General features: G+C 28.9%; 4 protein-coding genes across 4 annotated transcripts in view; 2 read left to right on the top strand and 2 right to left on the bottom strand.

Annotated features, from left to right (window-relative positions):
- LOC130446027 (uncharacterized) overlaps window positions 1-8,090 on the top strand; it is a 60,286-nt gene extending 52,196 nt beyond the window's left edge. Inside the window, exons 9-10 of the mRNA XM_056782008.1 lie at window positions 6,224-6,459; window positions 7,273-8,090. Coding sequence (XP_056637986.1) covers window positions 6,224-6,459; window positions 7,273-7,375 — 339 coding nt within the window. The 3' untranslated portion in view covers window positions 7,376-8,090. The remainder of the gene's footprint in view (window positions 1-6,223; window positions 6,460-7,272) is intronic.
- LOC130446026 (uncharacterized) overlaps window positions 1-8,473 on the bottom strand; it is a 75,221-nt gene extending 66,748 nt beyond the window's left edge. The window contains exon 1 of the mRNA XM_056782007.1: window positions 8,299-8,473. The gene's annotated coding sequence lies outside the window, so the exon portion shown is untranslated. The remainder of the gene's footprint in view (window positions 1-8,298) is intronic.
- Window positions 8,474-9,469: 996 nt separating this feature from the next.
- On the top strand, window positions 9,470-18,055 carry LOC130445404 (protein Smaug homolog 1). Its single transcript, XM_056781004.1, has 7 exons — window positions 9,470-9,615; window positions 9,865-10,128; window positions 10,292-10,510; window positions 10,570-10,850; window positions 11,718-12,082; window positions 12,138-12,336; window positions 12,507-18,055. Exons 2-7 carry the CDS (start codon window positions 9,865-9,867, stop codon window positions 12,862-12,864), a joined length of 1,686 nt encoding a protein of 561 aa, XP_056636982.1. The 5' UTR covers window positions 9,470-9,615; the 3' UTR covers window positions 12,865-18,055.
- Window positions 18,056-19,581: 1,526 nt separating this feature from the next.
- Window positions 19,582-20,833, bottom strand: LOC130445128 (uncharacterized). The gene is made up of 3 exons (XM_056780644.1): window positions 20,731-20,833; window positions 20,275-20,483; window positions 19,582-19,953 (listed from the first exon to the last, which is right to left on the bottom strand). The coding sequence occupies exons 1-3, from the start codon at window positions 20,831-20,833 to the stop codon at window positions 19,582-19,584; spliced, it is 684 nt and encodes a 227-aa protein (XP_056636622.1).
- Between the last annotated feature and the right edge of the window lie 1,207 nt (window positions 20,834-22,040).

Raw genomic sequence — 22,040 nt, 5'->3', positions numbered from 1 at the left:
GGGAACTTGTGTGGGTAGCTCAATCGCTAGTGCAGAACATCTTCTCGGTCGGAATGAGCGGAGTTTTGGCTGCTAAATAAGCGGCGCGTGATCGTTTTAAGGATAGATACGTGAATTATTATTATTGTCGAAAAATGTAGGAGAAAAAAGGATGGGTGAAAACCTAAAGGTATGTACTACTTCAAACCTAACAACCCCCAAAACTAAATCCTGGCTACGCCCGTGTTCTAATATCCTACTTCGAAAAAATTCAATCTATGAAATGATTTTCACCTCCTTCTATGTGAAAATTTGTTTATTATTCACTATAATTGATCAAAAAAGTTTGATTTTGATGTCCTAGCACATAAATATATTTCATTCTCGACAAGTTTTGTCGAAAAATTTGAATGCAATGTCCTACTTCATGAAAATCATTGTTTAAGTTGATTCCGATGTCCTACTATGTGAAAAATTGGTCAATATTCACTAGAATTGATCAAAAAAGTTTGATTTGAATGTCCTAACACATAAATATATTTCAATCTCGACTAGTTTTGTCGAAAAACTTGAATGCAATGTCCTACTACATGAAAATCATTGTTTAAGTTGATTCCGATGTCCTAATACATAAATATATTTCAATCTCCACTAGTTTTGTCGAAAAACTTGAATGCAATGTCCTACTACATAAAAATCATTGTTTAAGTTGATTCCGATGTCCTACTATATTTAAAACTGTACAATTTTCACTAGAATTGATTAAAAAAGTTGATTTTGATGTCCTAACACATAAATATATTTCAATCTCGACTAGCTTTGTGAAAAAAATTGAATCCAATGTCGTACTACGTAAAAATCATTGTTTAAATTGATTCCGATGTCCTATGTGAAAAATTGGTCAATATTCACTAGAATTGATCAAAAAAGTTTGAATTGAATGTCCTAACACACAAATATATTTCAATCTCGACTAGCTTTGTGAAAAAAATTGAATCCAATGTCGTACTACGTAAAAATCATTGTTTAAGTTGATTCCGATGTCCTACTATGTGAAAAATTGGTCAATATTCACTAGAATTGATCAAAAAAGTTGATTTTGATGTCCTAATACATAAATGCAATGTCCTACTACATGAAAATCATTGTTTAAGTTGATTCCGATGTCCTACTATATGAAAAACTCGTTCAATTTTCACTAGAATTGATTAAAAAAGTTGATTTTGATGTCCTAACACATAAATATAATTCAATCTCGACTATCGTTGTGAAAAAAATTGAATTCAATGTCCTACTACGTAAAAAATCGTTTTTAAAATTGATTCCGATGTCCTACTATGTGAAAAATTGGTCAATATTCACTAGAATTGATCAAAAAAGTTGATTTTGATGTCCTAATACATAAATGCAATGTCCTACTACATGAAAATCATTGTTTAAGTTGATTCCGATGTCCTACTATATGAAAAACTCGTTCAATTTTCACTAGAATTGATTAAAAAAGTTGATTTTGATGTCCTAACACATAAATATAATTCAATCTCGACTATCGTTGTGAAAAAAATTGAATTCAATGTCCTACTACGTAAAAAATCGTTTTTAAAATTGATTCCGATGTCCTACTATGTGAAAAATTGGTCAATATTCACTAGAATTGATCAAAAAAGTTGATTTTGATGTCCTAATACATAAATGCAATGTCCTACTACATGAAAATCATTGTTTAAGTTGATTCCGATGTCCTACTATATGAAAAACTCGTTCAATTTTCACTAGAATTGATTAAAAAAGTTGATTTTGATGTCCTAACACATAAATATAATTCAATCTCGACTATCGTTGTGAAAAAAATTGAATTCAATGTCCTACTACGTAAAAAATCGTTTTTAAAATTGATTCCGATGTCCTACTATGTGAAAAATTGGTCAATATTCACTAGAATTGATCAAAACGACAAGAAAAACATTCTATCTCAACTAGATTTGTCAAAAATTTTGATTTAGTGTCCTACGAAGTGAAAATAAATCAGAATACTGATTTATTTTCACAATTCTGTCTTACTGCAAACAAAATTGTTCAAATTTTAAAAATATCAATTGAAACAATTGATTATAATGTCCTACCACTTAAAAATTATTCAATTGCAACTAGTTTTGATCAAAATATTGACTCTAATGTCCTACTATGTGAAATTGATTGACTCTTACGTCCTATTAGATAAAAAATTGCTCAATATCTTCCAGAATTGATTAAAAGTATTGACTCCAATGTCCTACCGTATAAAAATCATAAAAAATAAATTCCAAAGCATTTAAACTAGTACAGAACCTCTTTTGCCTGAAAGATGTATCGCTAAAAAACTGTCCTAGTAAGGGAATCGCGCCAGAAACGTGTGTCTCATTCGTATTTCTACCCAAGGATGAAATTTATGTGGGAAAAATGTTTGTATGGTACGTTGATCGGTTTCAGGATTAGTTTCAAACGTTTTTCGACAGAATGTTTGAATAGATATCAAAGCTAAGAAGTGTATCATTGAAAATATATGTTAGCAACACTCCGTATCATAATCAACACTAATCTACCTCGCGGAATGTTACGAAAAAATATGCAAAGTATTCCATTTGAATAAATTTGCAAAATCCAAACAAAAGAATGTGCGTACATGTTCAAATCTCTTTTTAATACGAATATCTAACTGAAACGAAGGAACGTGACAGTATTTTTAAATTAAAAATTCAGTTTAATGTTAAAATAAAGGGCGAGGTCGGTTTTGAAGCTTTTTTTTTTTCTTTTCTATTTCGCAACGACCTCAAAGTTTATCGTACCCTCCAAATAGACCTGCTTGTCTCATGGTTACTAAGTCCTTATGAATTCTAGTACCGGTACGAACTTCCCTTCCATAACTTTTTCCGTTTTCTTCGTTACCTTCTGGAGGATCTAGAATCTACATTGTCCAACTAATCATCATCATCTGCACCCTCGTGAAACCGAAAAAAAGAGAACTTGATTTGGAATTTGACGATCTTTTAAATTCGGATTAATGATTAAAGTTTGCGAAGCTAGTAGTTGAAAGATTTACTACTTGTGCTTCCAAATATAAAACAGTTTTATCTCTTCTGCTAAGAGAGTAATAAAGATACGAAATTAGCTGCAAAAGGGTCGAAATCACTCTAAAAGTTAATCTTTCCAACTCGTTGGTTGAATCTTTACTAATTCCACCAGCGGCGGCTCGTAGATCTTTCAATTTTATTTGATGTATCACATTAATCAAAATCTAAAAGGAAACGAATTTAATTTGTTTTTTCTTGACGAAGCACCACTGTTTGTTAAAACCAGATATTGGATTTCGTGGAGGATGAAAGAATTTAGTCGAGTTTCATAAACTGGTACTAAAGTTCTTGAAGTATGTCATCAATCCTTTGTAGTGCATAATTACGAGGTTAACCACTGAAACTTTTCGATGCTGCTTTGAAATAACTTTAAACTTACTGATAACTGATTCATTTTACACGGAGAAAAATAATTATATAACGAGATTTTTGTAATAATACACGATGACGTCTTGCATCTCTACGTCAACTGTCAATGTCATAGTTTATGTATGAGAAAATTGTACGAGAATTTCGGAAAACAACGCCACTAGGATTCACGTTGTTCATTATATTGCTTAGAATTTATGAATTTTGTATTGTTGGACAAAATTTCTTTCAAACAACATCAAATTTATACAAATCGGATAAGCAGAACCGGACTTACAGGTATTTTTTCGTAACAATTTTCCCACTCTCCCCCACTTCTTATTTCAAGAGATAGACTAAAACTTGTCAGACGAAAAATGCGCAGAAAATGTTAAAGAATTCGATTATTGTATATAAAATGCTACTTGAATGGGTAAATTTTTAAAAATTTTCAATTTTTATTTTCATTTTTTCTAATACGCCCCCTATTAATGGATCTAAAATTCTGATAATAATTTCCACGTGTATTGCCAACAAAAGAGACCAACAATGTTTGAGATGATATATTTCGTTGGGAAATTAGTTTTTTCCCGGTTTATTTTCTTATAGAATCATTGATAGTATTCATGAAGGACCTTAATAACCTCCTAAAAGGTCGTTTTCGAAAAAAAAATAAGGAATTTGAAGGAAATTTGATGTATTTCGATTTTATTTTTACTAAAAATTCAATAGGTTTCAATTTACAACGAAAATATTACCAAAAAACCACTTTTTTTGCTTGTACTCGAATTCATAACCTCAAATAACACCATAAACAAATGTTTCGTCGATAGTATTCATGAAGGACCTTAATAACCTCCTAAAACATTCAAAAATGACCTTGAACAGGATTTCAGAAGATAGAACTGATTCAATTGATGCACAAGAATGATGTAACTGATAAAAAATTATAGTTTTGCACAATAAAAATGGATTTTTTTGAAAATATGTCTATCGATTAAATTTGAACGATTTGTTGTTGCTGCTGAAAGGTCGTTTTCGAAAAAAAAAATAAGGAATTTGAAGGAAATTTGATGTATTTCGATTTTATTTTTACTAAAAATTCAATAGGTTTCAATTTACAACGAAAATATTACCAAAAAACCACTTTTTTTGCTTGTACTCGAATTCATAACCTCAAATAACACCATAAACAAATGTTTCGTCGATAGTATTCATGAAGGACCTTAATAACCTCCTAAAACATTCAAAAATGACCTTGAACAGGATTTCAGAAGATAGAACTGATTCAATTGATGCACAAGAATGATGTAACTGATAAAAAATTATAGTTTTGCACAATAAAAATGGATTTTTTTGAAAATATGTCTATCGATTAAATTTGAACGATTTGTTGTTGCTGCTGAAAGGTCGTTTTCGAAAAAAAAAATAAGGAATTTGAAGGAAATTTGATGTATTTCGATTTTATTTTTACTAAAAATTCAATAGGTTTCAATTTACAACGAAAATATTACCAAAAAACCACTTTTTTTGCTTGTACTCGAATTCATAACCTCAAATAACACCATAAACAAATGTTTCGTCGATAGTATTCATGAAGGACCTTAATAACCTCCTAAAACATTCAAAAATGACCTTGAACAGGATTTCAGAAGATAGAACTGATTCAATTGATGCACAAGAATGATGTAACTGATAAAAAATTATAGTTTTGCACAATAAAAATGGATTTTTTTGAAAATATGTCTATCGATTAAATTTGAACGATTTGTTGTTGCTGCTGAAAGGTCGTTTTCGAAAAAAAAAATAAGGAATTTGAAGGAAATTTGATGTATTTCGATTTTATTTTTACTAAAAATTCAATAGGTTTCAATTTACAACGAAAATATTACCAAAAAACCACTTTTTTTGCTTGTACTCGAATTCATAACCTCAAATAACACCATAAACAAATGTTTCGTCGATAGTATTCATGAAGGACCTTAATAACCTCCTAAAACATTCAAAAATGACCTTGAACAGGATTTCAGAAGATAGAACTGATTCAATTGATGCACAAGAATGATGTAACTGATAAAAAATTATAGTTTTGCACAATAAAAATGGATTTTTTTGAAAATATGTCTATCGATTAAATTTGAACGATTTGTTGTTGCTGCTGAAAGGTCGTTTTCGAAAAAAAAAATAAGGAATTTGAAGGAAATTTGATGTATTTCGATTTTATTTTTACTAAAAATTCAATAGGTTTCAATTTACAACGAAAATATTACCAAAAAACCACTTTTTTTGCTTGTACTCGAATTCATAACCTCAAATAACACCATAAACAAATGTTTCGTCGATAGTATTCATGAAGGACCTTAATAACCTCCTAAAACATTCAAAAATGACCTTGAACAGGATTTCAGAAGATAGAACTGATTCAATTGATGCACAAGAATGATGTAACTGATAAAAAATTATAGTTTTGCACAATAAAAATGGATTTTTTTGAAAATATGTCTATCGATTAAATTTGAACGATTTGTTGTTGCTGCTGAAAGGTCGTTTTCGAAAAAAAAAATAAGGAATTTGAAGGAAATTTGATGTATTTCGATTTTATTTTTACTAAAAATTCAATAGGTTTCAATTTACAACGAAAATATTACCGAAACCACATTTTTTGCTTGTACTCGAATTCATAACCTCAAATAACACTATCAACAAATTAAATCGGCAAAAGTTTATAATTAATTAACGCTTTATTCCTTAAGTAAACAATTTATTTAATTTATATTTTGTTACAGGCCGTTCCAGTTTCTAGACCTACAATTATAGAAAGAGAATCCGATTTTCTCGTAGCACAATCAATTATTCTACGCTTGTTAATCAGTGGAAATTTATCAAGAGGTGACAGCATTCAAATAGGATGCGAAGCTTCGATGCCAAATGTCAATTTTGTCCCGCAACTTTCTACCGTAATTATACCCTTCAAAACAGCTAACGGAGAAGGAGTAGCTAACAATGAAAAGTTGCAACTGTGGTAAGCAAATAGAACAAAAGCGGTTACATTCCACTCCTCATACAAACCCCCTTTATATTTCATCAATATATATTCTAATCTAACCCACAAATCACCTCAAAAGATTCTTCAAAGTTTAAAATCACTATATCGAGCAATGTAAATATATAAAATAAAAATGTACAAAATATTTTAGTCCATTTTCATAATTTCACATTGAAAATTACGTAATTTATAATCCCTTACGTCGAGCTTTCACATTTCATTGCAATGTGTGTACAAAAAACTTTTTTCAGTGTATTCTATTATGCCGTATTTACTCTAAAATTGTATAGAAAAGAATGAAACATTTTTTTTTACTTTATTACTTCAAATTTGACTTCTATTAAGAATGCTGAAGGATACAAATAAATAAATAAAATGACTTATCTGTGTTTTGTGATCTAACCTTACAATCTTTACAGTCACAATAACTCAAATCGATATTTTTTCGGCGACATTTACACACCAAAAGTTTTAAATTTAATTATTCACTCATTATCCTTATTAAACTTCTATCTCACAAGATTCTTCACACTTTACGCCAAATATAACAAAAAACTACACAATTATGTTATATTTTTGAAAACAAAAACGTAAATTCACTAATAGAATAGTAAAAAGCAAAATACTAACCCTATAAAGCTGAAATTCTAAACAAACCGATCTAGTACATACCGGTATACACAACGTTGCCAAATCGTTCGTAGTAATGCTAATTTTATTACTTTTTCCACAAACCTTTTGTACGTAATTTATTGACAAAAAAACATTGATTCTATGTTTTTTTTACAGGTACAGTGCATTTAGCAGCACCCCATCACCGAATTATTCATCATATCATATAATATTGTCAATTTTCCTATACATAGTTATAAGATATATTGCAAATTATTGAAAAAATAAAAGGTATTCATTCAGGTAGCACGTTATACGAACAGTAAATGTTATGAAATAAGATTTCGTGTTTGGGTTTTGATGTATGTATTCCGAAATATATATCAGGAACCTAGCTAGTGGTGATAACGTCATGAATCCGACGCCATATTGTGTATACAACTCATCAATATCAACTAAATAGATGAATCAAACTATGTTCCAAAAATTATTGTGATAACTCCAACATATTCATTGTGTTGGTATAGTTTAAATTTTACATTTATAATAAAAAAGGAACCCAATAAAATATATATTGTGATGTAAAAAACATTAGCGTTATTTTCAATATGGAGTCGATATATGATGTCAACGTCAACGCGATGGTCGCCATATTCCCAAACAATTCAACAGTATAGCATCATTCCATAGGACGGGAAAATTTTCCTTTTAATTTGTATTTTATAAATGTGATAAATATATTGAGATTCGAACGTGCTATTTAGAATGAGATGAAATATTTAAGTCTTCTTACGTGATAAAAGTAACAAAATTTTAACAAATATCTAATATATTCCTGTATATGAGAAAAAAAGTTCCTTGTAAAACCGGAAATAGCATATTATATAGTATCTATATATGCATGCATATTCGTTCATTACACACGTCAAATTTATTGTCTTCAATCACTGTTTCAACTTTTTGTTTTATGTGTAATAAAATTTTTGGAATCAAAACTTCGTATTTATTTCAACATAGTGTCTAACACAGATATTTATACAAACGCGTGAAGGTAGATACGTTACAACACAGAGTGTGGACTGTTATATATATTTTTCTAATATTAGTGACAAAAAACATGTATAGCAAAAAAATATCGCAAAAAACTGTGATTTACTCAAAGATATGTGGTAATTATCTATTATTTAACCTAAAAATACTTACAGAAGAAAGGATAGATCTGGATTAAACGATGTACTTTTTTACACATTTCACAATCACGTACATATCACATTTGTTTATATTTTTCACAAAATTCTACAAATATATTATTAAATAAATGAATAAATAAAAAACATTTATGTTAAAAACAACCGCTAGACTTTACTGGCAACACTGTGAACCTGCTTTCCGTCTTAGTTCTGTCTGGCTCACACATTAATGAAGTAAGTGTTGCCTATCCATCTTATATGAAATAGCACTAAAATCTTATATATATTAATAAAAATAATTCAATATAAAATAATGCAAATAAAAGAATCAATAGAGAACAATACTTGAGGCAGATGTGTTCTAATAAATGATACTCAATAATTAACAACAGAGTACAATCAGAGTAAAATAAAATAACAGATCTCACCGATGTTATCCGATGGCCCAGTGGAGTCCTGGGATTATGAATAACATGAAGTAAAATGTAGTTATAGTTGCGAGATGTCCAGATCGTACTAAATATCAATGAAAAAATCGTATACAATTATAGGAACATTGATTAAATTGAGGCAATACTAATTTTTATTTCTATTCGGGGAATAGGCATAGATATGAACATAACTTTGAATGTGAAGTTTATATTATATTGATTTTCCACTTTATCGCTAAAAATCTGAAAAATTCCTGAGACAAATATTTTTTTTCCATTATTCGAAAACATTAATAATCATCTGCCAGTGATCTTTACAAATATAAGTTGTAATCGATTAAGTCCCTGGATCTCTTTCAAGTTGTAACCAATTTGTTCGTTCTTTTATTGCTCTGGGCACGCGAATAAAAAGTTTTTCAGGTAATTTGAATGAAGCATCAATAAATTGAAGCACTATACACTATAACACATTTTACAACATAAAAACAAATAAACACTAAACAATGTTGCGCCTACTACGTGCACAGCCATATTGATAATTTATCAAATACTTTATTATATGTATGGAAAGTAAGTACTACAAAATAATATTCTGTACTCCACTGGTTTGTATCGTCGGGTAACATCGGAAATTAGACAGCTACGTCTGTCATCAGTTGTACACTGATACAGCTCTTTATCTCTTTCTGGCACTAGGAAATCGAATTTATCCTGCTTCTTTAATTAAACTCTTAGAAACCATGTTATCAATTTATTTTTAATAACATTTCAAGATTTCAATTAGTTTCGTGTTTTTAGTGTTAATAAGTAGATAGTATAATGACATACTTAATTAAAAAAATTGTAGTTAACAACTAAAAAAAAAGTTGAAAAAAATAAAGGAATAACGCGAAAAAAATGTAAGTGTAATTTTAAATAATAGCTTTAAAAGGAAAGATAATAGTTTTCTAATAACTATGTTATTAATTCAATAAAATGATAATTGTTAAAAAATTGCTCATATAAAATTTAATATTTCTTATCCGATATTTTTAAAAACTATATTTTCATTAAGTCAGAAAAAAATATAAAAAATATGAATTTTTGAAAATTACTTATTTGGATTAATTGCTTTTTAAACGACGTATTCTTATATCCACCACTTTTAGATGGATAATGGTCACGTACGAGATTTTTCAGAGTTTTGTGAACAACTCAATGAAATTAGAATTAAATTTCTCAAATGGGATAGTTGTGAAAGAACCGTGGGACTTTACTACCTAATGGTAGGATTACCATTTGCCAATGCTAGATTTTTGCAACATACTTTAGAAATGTCAATAAATGCCGTAAATACCCCAGCGGCATATGTTTTAGAAAAAAATGCCAATGACACAATTCATGTATCAAGTTTTTTACTTGAACCACCACAGGTAAAGAAAACAATTTTTAACAATGATTCCCTTATATATCTTTCGTTTTATCAAATGTATTCATCAATTTTGGGAGTGAGAATATTTTTTTTCTTAAAAATTCAGATGAAGTTTGCAAAATTTTTGTTGTATGGACTTTGCAGCTGTTATTTTTCAATTATAGGTAGCAATATCGTTGTTGCTGACTCATTTACCTTTACTAAAACCCGACAACAAAAAAACTGCAGACTGTTATTTACGAATAATAAAACAAGTATTCACGGAATTTATAACGCCACCTGTTAAAATATACAATGAATGTGTAGAAATCATGTCTTATTTGTACATACATCCCGCATTTACCAACGACGACAAAAGTTCATTCAAAGACTTGCTAAAACAGGTAAAACTCCTATAATTACTAATAATCAGTTGGGTATCCTCAATTTTTTGTTAATCTAGGTTGTTTTGAAATTGAAACCTCAGTCTTTTGTTCATTCTTCTGCGACAGAATCAAGTGATGAATCTATCAGTCCTAATCCAGATTCCCAACAAAATTTAAAACAGAGAAGATCTAACAGTTTAACTCAAGCGCCTGATAATATTATACGTGATCAAGACAATTGGTATTCCAGAGAGAATCTCAGTGAACCTACCTGCAAACCTAGGAGTTATTCATTATCTAGTGATAAATCTTTATTAGCAGGATTATGTAATTTACAATCTAGTCGATCTGAAACAAGGTAATCATTCATTTAATTACTTAATTGTTTTTATTTAATTTCAGTGTATATTTAATTTTTTTATTGTTTTTGGTTGTCGCAAGTCTGTTTTTATCCAATTTCAGTGTATTTTCAATTTTTTTTATTGTTTTTGGTTGTCTGAAGACTGATGTTTTTCAAATTTCAATGTATACTTAATTTTTTTATTGTTTTTCGTTATTTGAAGTCTTTTGTTTCAAATTTCAGTGTATATTTAGTAAACTGTAAAACAGGTGATGTAAGATATTTATATACCCATTAATAATTTTCTTAGTGTACAAACTTGTTCCTGGTTATTTGAGATGAGATTTTTCAAATTTTAATATTTTTGGGTTGGTTTAGTTGGGTTTTTGATTCATGTATCAAAATATACTTTAATTTTGCATTTTCCCCCTAAAATTTGATAAATTCAAGCTCAATCACAAACCCATTTGTTATTTCCTTAACACACAGACTTGTTATGGGTACAGAATTGTTTTCGATGGGTTGAGGTGGGTTTTAAGACATTGAGTATCATTTTCAGATCAAACAGAAGAGACAAATCATATTCATATATTCATAAATAATTTACTTAATGTATTAAATTGTTTTTAGGTGGATTTCCTTGGGTTTTTTTATTCTTTATATCAAAATTTATCTGAAATTTGCATTTTTCTGCAAAAATTTAACTTTTTCATTCTTATTCACAAACCCATTTCTTATTTCCTTAATACACAGACTTGTTATGGGTACAGAATTGTTTTTGATGGGTTGAGTTGGGTCTTAAGTTATTTAGGATCATTTTCTGATCAAATAGAACCTTTCAATCATTCCCTTAATAATAGTCTTGTAAATAATGCTCAATTTTAGATTACAAGATCTAAAATTACAAAATAATTCACCAGCAATGAAAAGCATCATATGTTGGTTGAAATCCTTGAGGTTACATAAGTACAGTTGGGTTTTTAACAACCTCACCTACAATCAGATGGTAAACCTCACCGAGGAAACTCTACAAAGCATAGGAATCACCAAAGGTGCTAGACACAAGATCCTCCTTAGCATAAACAAATTAAAAGAAAGAGGAACAATGTTAACGGAATTGGAAACAGAGGTTATGAATGGGGGAGATTTGAACGTGGCTTTAAAAAAATTGAAAGGTGTATTGCAGAGTCCGTTACAGATATCTCCGGGAGAGGATCTACCAACGCAGTTTGTTAAAGTAATGGGAAAAGGTAAATAGTTATTAAAACAAATTGTGAGGTTATAAACAAAAATTTATATTTTAAGTTTGTACTCAAATGTTGATGTTACGACAACCTCCGGATGATTATCTTCTAGCTTTCCATTCTATGTGCGAGAAAGCAGATACAATGGACTCTTTCACAGATGAACAGAAGAAAAAATTGAATATGTGGAAGTGTCAGTTGATCAAAGATGACCTGGTGCTTCCAGTACACAGTGGGAAACCGAAAAAACACTCCAATAGGTGAGTCTCTAGATACTAAACGTCATTATAAGTGTCCTAACGCTTACTTACATTATCATTACATTTTTATTCAGTTTAATAATACAAATTATATTCAGTTAATTTCAGATATACTGTGATTTTCAGATACTGGTTATCTGATTTAAATAATAAAACAAATTTTCTTACAGGTCTCACCGTTTGGATCCGCATAGGATCAAAAAACTATGTTGTTCCATGCAACCCAATAGTTACACTAAGAAAAGTTCATCGTTTCCTAATATGCAGAACAATCAATCTTGGAATACACACAGACATTCAGTGGGTAGCTTAACGTTACAGAATCAATTGTACACTTCGCAGGCTAGCCAAAAATTGGTGAATAGAAATCTTCATTTCGCGAATAATTCCAATAATTGTATGGAAACATCGGAATCTAGTCAGAAACAAATCAACTTGCCTAAATTGAAAACGCCTGATAGTAAGGAAATCGAAAGTAGTTTGGAATCCTTGTGTATACAAATGATGGAACACGCTTTGGGACCTTAATAACAGTTTTATTTAGGAAATGTAGTGTGTAGTTTTTAAAGTTTACCTTGTTGGTATTTCGGAAAGTTGGTTCAAAGATTTCGAATTATTGGTAGGGTGAGTGGGGTTGAACCTGTTAACGGTTTATATTTTGATACAGATTATTTGATCAAAAGAAAGGGATGAAACTGTTTACATCCCCAATAGCTACTTTATAAACATGTGGAATTGTTTTAGGTTATTTTGAGTTGGGTTTTCCCAAATTTCAGGGTATTTTAGCATTTTTTTGTCTGAATTTATCATCTTTAAGCCTTTTAAGATTATTTTCTAACTAAACAGGACTGATAAAACATATTTACTTCCTCATTATTTAGTTTTTAGTTGTTTTTTTTTCAAATTTCAGTGTATATTCTCATTTTTAGCTAAAAATTGATATTTACTAGTTATGAAGAATCATTTTTTGATCAAATAATAAAGATCAAACTATTTAGATGTTTATTAATCATTTTCATAACTATTAATGGGATTAGTTACTTTTTTCTATTAATTTTTCAAATGTGAAACTTTTTACATGTAATTAATAAGTTTCAAAAATGTTTTTGGTAATTAGAGTTGGGTTTTTTCAAATTTCAGTGTATTTTTGGAATTTTTTGTCAAAATTTATCCCTTTCAAGTCCTTCGGGATCATTTTCTAACTAAACAGAAGTAATGAAACTTCTTTCTACGTCCAATAGTAACTTGATAAACATGTGAAATTGTTTTAAGTAGTTTTGAGTTGTTTTTTTTTCCAAATTTCAATGTAAAATCCCATTTTTAGTTAAAATTTGATATTTACAAGTCTAATGAGCCATTTTTTTTGGTCGAATAAAAAAGATGAATCCATTCAGATGTCCCTTAAACATTCCCATAACATACAGACATGTTGTTAGAGGAGAGATGAACCTATTTACATGATAGTTAGTAACTTTCAAAAATGTTTTTAGTAATTTCAGTTGGGTTTTTTCATGTTTCAGTGTATTTTTGGAATTTTTTCTCAAAATTTATTATTTCCAAGTTATTTGGGATCATTTTTCAAACCCATAGAAGCAATGAAACATATTTACATCACCATTAATCATTTTCTAATTGTATGGACTTATTTTTGATAGTTTCAATTGGATTTTTCCAAATTTCAGTGTACACTTACTTTTTTTGGGTAAAACTTCATATGAATTGAGATATGAAGGAATTTTTTTAGATATGAGTAGAGATAAAACTATTTCCATGCCCAATAACATCTGAACTTGTTTTAAATGGTTTTGAATTGGGTTATCTCAAAATTTAGTTCATATTTGCATTTTTTAGTTAAAATTTATCCTTTTCAAATTATTCGGGATCATTTTCTGACCAAACTGAAGCGATGAAACATTTTCACATGCCCATTGATCATTCTCTTAATATAAAAACATATTTTTATTTGGTCGAGTTGAGTTTTTTGATTAATCTTTGAAATTCCATTGTATATTTGAAGTTTTTTGTCAAAATTCAATTTTTTGATGTCTTTTTAAATGATTTTCTAACCAAAAAGAACCGATAAAACATATTTACCTGCCCATATAATTTTCTTGTTGTATGAACTTGTTATTAGAATTGGCTTTTTCAAATTTTAATGTATTTTCGCATTTTTTTGTTAAAATTTATTATTTCCAAGTCTTTTTAGATCATTTTCTAATCAAAAAGAAGCGAAGAAACATATTCACTGCCCATTAATCATTTTCTTAGCATACAAATATAGTTTTAATGGGTGGGGAGTCATTTTTTTCAATTCTTTTTCAACTTTGGACCATTTTTTAAACATTAACATGCTTATTTGTTAGTTTTTAGTGTTTTTCTATCAAAATTTATCATTTCCAAGTCATTCATACCGATGAAACATTTTCACATGCCATTTGATCATTTTCTTAATATAAAAATTTATTGTTATTGGGTTTAGTTGAGTTTTTTTGATTAATTTTCCAAAGATTTTTAACACATATAGATAGTATTGAACCTAAACTGTTTTAAAATAAAAATTAATTTCAAATATTCCTACCAGGTAAATTAAAATTATCAATCAACACGTTGACTGCCAAGGCAATTTTGACAATTTTATTTATTCGCATTAAATGATTGAAAATACTAATTTAAACGCAAAGTTATCATTGAAAGGTATAGAAAAGATTTATTTTACATAAAAAAACTCTCTGGGGGGTAAATTATGAGTTATTTCTTAGTTGGGGGGTCAGCGTGTTGAAATTTCACCAACTTTTGGAAATACCAATGGGGTTCGACAGCACCGTGGCCTATTAATTCGACAATTTGTGTGCTGTAAGCGCAATACCTGTATTTTTAACTGCTGGCGGAGTCCTCCAAATATCCTGTTTTGATTTTGTGCTTATTTTATTTTTATCTTTTTATTATTGTTATTGAATGTATACAACTTTTGTGTTATAAGATATATTTGACGATTGTTTTTATTCGTTGAAGACTGCTGGTAGACCAAATTTGAAAATTTAAAAAAAACAATGTACTAAACTTATTTAGTATGATTTTTTAATATGTTATTCAATATTTTTTTATGGGTTTTATGAATAATAATGAAACTAACAATGTCTGAATGGAATTTTCTTTAAATACGGTTTTGTTCAAAATTATTGATCTATTTTGGAAGGATCTGGATAAAGGAAGAATTGTAGATTATCCGGAGCCTCTATGTTGTGAAAATAGGAGTTTTTCTTTGTACTGAGGCTACGGAACTTACAACTTATCTTATATAAACTTTGTTTTGGTGGTTTTAGTTGAGTTTTTACATGATGTTTTCAATATTTTAATTCATATTGGCAAAATTTAACGTTTGTAGGTCATTTAAACTTTTTTTTTGATAGATAGAAGAGAATCAGATGATTTTTTCATTTTTTTTTCCTCAAGTTTCACTGTATATTTTTACTGTTTATCCAAAATTAAACTTTCAATTCATTTTTTGACCTAACCTAACATATTTTATACCATTAATCATGTCCTAAAGATGAAATCTTGATTTTTCCTTCGATTTGGTTGACTTGTTCATTTTTTTTCCTCAAATTTCAGTGTATATTTCTACTTTTTTCCCAAAATTAAATAATTTCAATTCATTTAGGACCATTTTGTAACCAAACAAAATATGAAACATATTTTCATGTCTCTCAATCAATTCCTAAATATACAAACTAATTTTTTTTAGTTTACTAATTATTTTTTTCAAAATTATGTTTTTCAGAAACATTTTTGTCATTTTCTAAAACTACTGGTTAGTAGAACCCGAGTTTTTTATCAAGTTTTCATAAATTTTCACTTATTTTTCCAAAACTCTTGAGGTATTTACACCCCAACAACAAATTTTCTTTCCTGTTACTCATTTCGTACAAGTGTAAATTGTATGTATCAATTCGACTCTTATTCTTTCATAATTTTCCAAAATTTCAATCTACATTTCTACTCTTCGTCCAAAATTAACTTATTTAGGGTCATTTTTTGACCTAACAACATATTTTATACCGTTAGCCACGTCCTTAAGCTGTATATTAATTTTTTCGTTAAGTTTTTTCTATAAATTTCTGATATTTCTAACATTACTTATTTAGGGCAGTATTTAGTAGAATTTGAGCTAATACGGAACCAATTTATAACAAACAATAAATTTATTGAAAAATCTTGTACAAGAAACCATTTTGTTCAAGAAAAAAATACATAATCATTTAGATATCAACAAATTTCTTTAATATTAAATACATTTAGACATTGTTCGTTCCATTATTCAATTTTTATCGATACTGGGTTTATTTTATATATAGAAATATTTTTTTATAATAATAATCAACGAAACATGTCAAAAAAAAAGAAAAATCGAATAGTACTTAACCAACATTATTTAATTTTAATTCAATACTAATAGAAGCACTTGATTTCAGTTGGACATTTTTGTGAAATTGCCATCAAAAGTTTAAATATTATGCTTAGTTGACTCAAATTTTCAATTATAATTTTATATATAACAAATCTCTTCCAAAGTAAAACAATTAATACAAAAATCACTTGTTTTGCAACAAAATTTTATAACACCCACTATATATTCATACATAATTAAATAAATTACAAAATTTAATTATAATATCAACAATTTATTCACATTTTCATCTAAAATTTTTGAAAAATTGAAAATTTTTGAAAAATCATCAACATTTTATTATCCAATTCTACAAATTCCAATATTTCAAGTCTAAATTTTCTATTTATACCAAATATTTGTAATTCTCAACATATTTTCCAAAAATTACATTCTACTCTGAATATCCCGATAGGTATCATAATATCTACCAACTTCCAATAAAATATTTTTATATATCTTGTGATATGCATCATTATTATGACGGAATTTACAAAAAAATCCCAAATTAAACTACAGTAACACCAAAACTCGCGATTTAATCCGTCTCGAAGGACCAGAGTGTGTAAATATTGTGGTGAAACGAGTAAACGAATTGTTCTAGTCATGAAATAAATTTCGGTGGTACTGAATTTTCAGATTTTCCTTTTTGACATGCTAAAATGAATAAATCCTCGTGGTTCGTGCATGTAATGTGATTGTAAGTGTGATAAATGATTGACATTTTTATTTGACACAGATGAAGAAGACTGATTTCTATCTAAATAGATTTGACCTAACTATGAATAAACGTGTTTTATTTTTTTTATTCCCTTCCTGTAACAAAATTAACTTACAATAATTCAAAAATGATGGTGTCATAATTGACAGTTTTTATATAAACAATGGAAAAGTTTTGATCGTTTTTTATTGATATTATAAGCTTTTCGTAGGGTGAAACAAATCCCATTACCTTTTTTAGTTCATTCTGTCACTTATTATTTTCCTTGTGGTCCTGTCTTTTATTTTTTTACTAATCGCTTGATTCCCATTTCATTCTAGTACTCTTCTTTTTCTATTTCCTGGATCCTATTGTGGGATTCACGCATTTTACATGATTTGTTGGTTCTTTTTTTCAAAATTTCAATGTATACTTGTAAATTTTGGTAAAAATTTAATAGTTCTAACTCATTGAGGTTAATGTTCTGAGCAAAAAGTAAAACCCAGATAACTCAACCTCAATTATAAACGATTTTCCTTCAATTTCTTGATGATTTGTAAATTAATAATTCATTAAATAGAGAGAAAATCTCTTCTTTGCATAATCTAATCCATATCCGTGTCCCCTATGGAAGTAGTTAAGGTTTCATTTTTTACAGTTATTAATTTTTCTTCAAGCAAAGTAATTTTTTTCCTGTATCTACGATTTTTTTGCCAAAGTCGTTTCAGATTTTTCTGCTGTCTGTTTACAATATTATCCAGTTTCAAAATTTCCATTTTCATTTTTTTCTCTGTTGGCGTATCAGTATCAGACAATTTTCTCAGATCATCATCAGGTGTTAAACTTGAGATAGATAAAAATGATAGAGTACTACTAGATTGATCATATGGCTGATTACAGTCTAGTTCTTCATCTATCTCTATATCTGTATCTGAATATGGTTCTTCTTTAATTGATGTAAAAGTTGAAGAAGTATTCTGAAATTGAAAATTCGCAATCAAATCTTTATAATATTAAATATTATGGACGTGACAGTAAGACTACTACGGTAAAATTTACCTTTACTTTAGGTAATAATAAGGTTGGTATTGAACCTTCCATCAATTTACGCTGACCTTTAAAAGTATTAAAAAAACAGGACTCTTCGAAGTGTACAGAGCAGATGACTGCTCCTTTAGGTGGGGCCCAATCAACTCTACCTGTAGCCTCAGTCCACATAATCTTACAATTCACGTTTTTTGGAAACCTTAAAAAATATTGAAAACTAATAAGTCCTACTTGATTCAATGTAAATTTAAGGCACTAACAATATTTGGGGCTGAAATACGCGACGATTCACTAGAATTTTTTGTATTGGAAAGACATTGAGAAAATTAGAAGTCTATCATATAATTTTTTCGAATTTAATACTACAATTATTATTACAGCAATTTCTCGTCGGCGCAACAAAAATTATTAAGCATAATTTGAAGTAAATTACATAAAATAATTGAAATAACTTTCGAATTTAAGATAAAAATAATCGAGAAATTTCTTAATTACTTACCTGTGGAATGTTACATTGGAAGCTTTATTTATTTTGGCACTATTTCTAAAACATATTAAAACAGAACACTGAACCATTTTCAAGTCGAAAACTGAACGTTAAATATCTTTTTATAAGATATAATCTTCATGAAAACTTGATACAGACTAATAAGTTCTGTTATATCTTACCGGAAGTTAACCACACTTCAGACTTCTATCTAGTGTTTAAGGCCCATTCATACGTAAGCGACAAAAACAGCCCGACAAGAGCGTCAAAATTTCAAACCAATGTATAAATATAGGAGTGACGTTTTGACAGCGTGCGTTTCGAATGTTGTGAGCGTAATTTGAAATCATTTTGTATTTTCCCGGAAAGTACAGCTTTCACCCTTTCTCTTTTGAGATTATAGTGAAACGATTTCAAAAATATTGTTATATGAAGGGGCCTAAGTACTTGTTCCTTTCTTTCCTATTTGTTGATGTTGTATTTGCTGATTTATGCAACATATTTTACAGTCCAAACGAGCCGGATTAATTGAAACAGTATGTATCAAACAAATTTATTTATTTTTTAAAGAGGTACACTACAATAGTAATATTTTTCTTCGCATAGTTCCCCGTTTTCGTCAATTTCGTCAGTGGAGGGAAAATAATTATATAGAACATCAAATCCTTTGACTAAATTTTTTCCTCTTTCTTTAATCGCTCTCTGCATTTCTTTAATGAAAGGCTTCATTTTGCAAAGTAAGAGCTGTAGACAACCGGTTTCTTCGTCCAGGCTTCTCTCTTTAACGTAATCGATAACATTTTCAGTCAATTTTTCATCTTGTGTAACCGGAAATATGTTAGAGATAATACTATTATCCAACATCCATTCGAACGGTGCATCTTTTTCAATTTGTTTTGGTTCAACTTTCGTTGGTAAGTTGAGGGACGTAGATATCTATAATTGATATAAATCTAGTTGTCTGTCATTAAATTTTATTTCTAAATGATTAGAAAGTAATAAATTGTATAAATTTATTTGTAAATGATAAATTTTTATTAAAAAATGTCTACCTATAATAAATTAAGTCGAATATAGATGTCAGAAGCAGTTACGTTTGAAATTTAGTTCACTCAGTACTTTTCAGATGGCGTTAATAACATAATCCGCATTACAAATCCAGGTTAAAAAACTAATTAAATACAAATTGCAAATAACAATTTCTAATATTAGTAATAGTTACATATATATGTCGAAATAAATATTGACGTTTCTTACTAATTGCGCAATTAATATTATAGCGTTGACTGCTATAGCACTGATATGTTTTGGTTCGAATCCGAAAAGTCTTAAAAATCCAGAAAAAACATTATGAGGTTTTCCGCTTGTATTACCCTGTGAAGATTTCCCTCCAAGTGCGTTACTGACCAAATTAGCTACTCTACTAGCGTGGTCAGTCGATAAAAAATCGCTAGCCATTTTGAAACCTATAATAAAATAAATAAACTTTTGGAAAGTGTATTGTTTTTTCGAAATAAATTTATTAGTCAAATTCCAATCCTTCACCAGAAGTTACGTCATATTTTATTGTTAAATTATTATTTTTGTTACTTAAATATTAATTAAATGACCTTAATTTGACCTTCAATGTTTTATTTGTATTATTGGTTGCCTAATCGGGTACTACATTATTTTTAAAGTGTCTTTTTGGAATGAAAAAAAAAAAATACGTACCTGATTGTATTTTATCAAATACGTTATACTTTTCAGACGTCATTTGCACTACATAAATATGACTCGATAATAAAAATAATATAACTGCATTGTACGGAGGCATTATCAAAAATGTTAAACTTGTAATTTTTTCGAATGTGAAATGTCATATTCACAACGGTATTTTTTGTGCGTTGTGCTGCAACACTGCTGATGCGAAAAATTATTGCAATTATTTTAATTTTACCAGTTATGTTTTATGACAAAATTCTGGAGTATGTGGGTTAATTATTAACATCAGTAATTGGTGTAGCATCTATTATAAAAAAACAATTCTTAAAAAATATCAAAGATACTATAAACGGGACAACTTTCACATTCTAATAAATAATTTATAGCCGAAGAATTCACTATAAAAGTCATGCTCGACTTCAATTCACGAGGTTTATCAACATATAAATTGAATGTGTAGTTTGTAGTCATTAATCTGGATTGGAACAAATGAAGGCAGGCTTTGTGGCGGGAAGTGTGCTCACATGTGTTTATTTTTTCTGCGTGCCATGTGGCATTTATTTCGAAATTGATTTATTTTTCTTTGATTTAATTTCGGTCGATTATAGAATGATTCGAATAAAAGCTGTTTTTATTATATGCCTGAGTAAAACCGTCTAATATTTCCAAATATATTTTCAATTACAATTTACCCCTATACCTAACCTAACCTAACCAAGTTGGATCCCTGAGGAGTTACAGAGACTCAAATTGGGGTACAAAATGTTGAAAAAAATTCATTTATTCGCAACACTTCAGCTGAAAATTTATCACACTGTATAAAACTTAGCAAATAATGTTTTGATTGGGAACTACTCTTTTTTAATTTCTTAAACTATTATGAACTAGAAATATCCGCTTCTGTGAATGATGCAACTTGGTATAGAGGTTATATTTTGGACTATTCTGAGTGATGGTTTCTATTATGGACACCCAGTATATGAAACGGCTCATGAATGTTATTTCTTTTCATGTCTACGATGAAAATGGGTGGTCATGTGTATATCGGGTGGCATACCATCAGTAAAAGAGTAATAATTGGCACCAGATTCTCTTGTACATTTTCATCGTAGGGTTCGAGGTGAGTGTTATTGTCGACTCATAACTCGTCCAGCAATTCTTATGGGGTTCTCGCTGAGAGGGCCTACTTCGACATAAATTATACCATTAAAGGTGAGGTATAACAGCAGGCGTCCGAGCGCCCCCTACCGGGAGAATTACTGCCGAAATGAATAACTATATACTTTATTACATACTAATAACATGAACACATTAGCATG

Source organism: Diorhabda sublineata, chromosome 6 (genome assembly GCF_026230105.1).
Source record: "Diorhabda sublineata isolate icDioSubl1.1 chromosome 6, icDioSubl1.1, whole genome shotgun sequence".
Taxonomy (NCBI): domain Eukaryota; kingdom Metazoa; phylum Arthropoda; class Insecta; order Coleoptera; family Chrysomelidae; genus Diorhabda; species Diorhabda sublineata.
The sequence above is the reverse complement of the archived record's forward strand: the minus strand, read 5'-3'. Positions and strand labels throughout refer to the sequence as shown.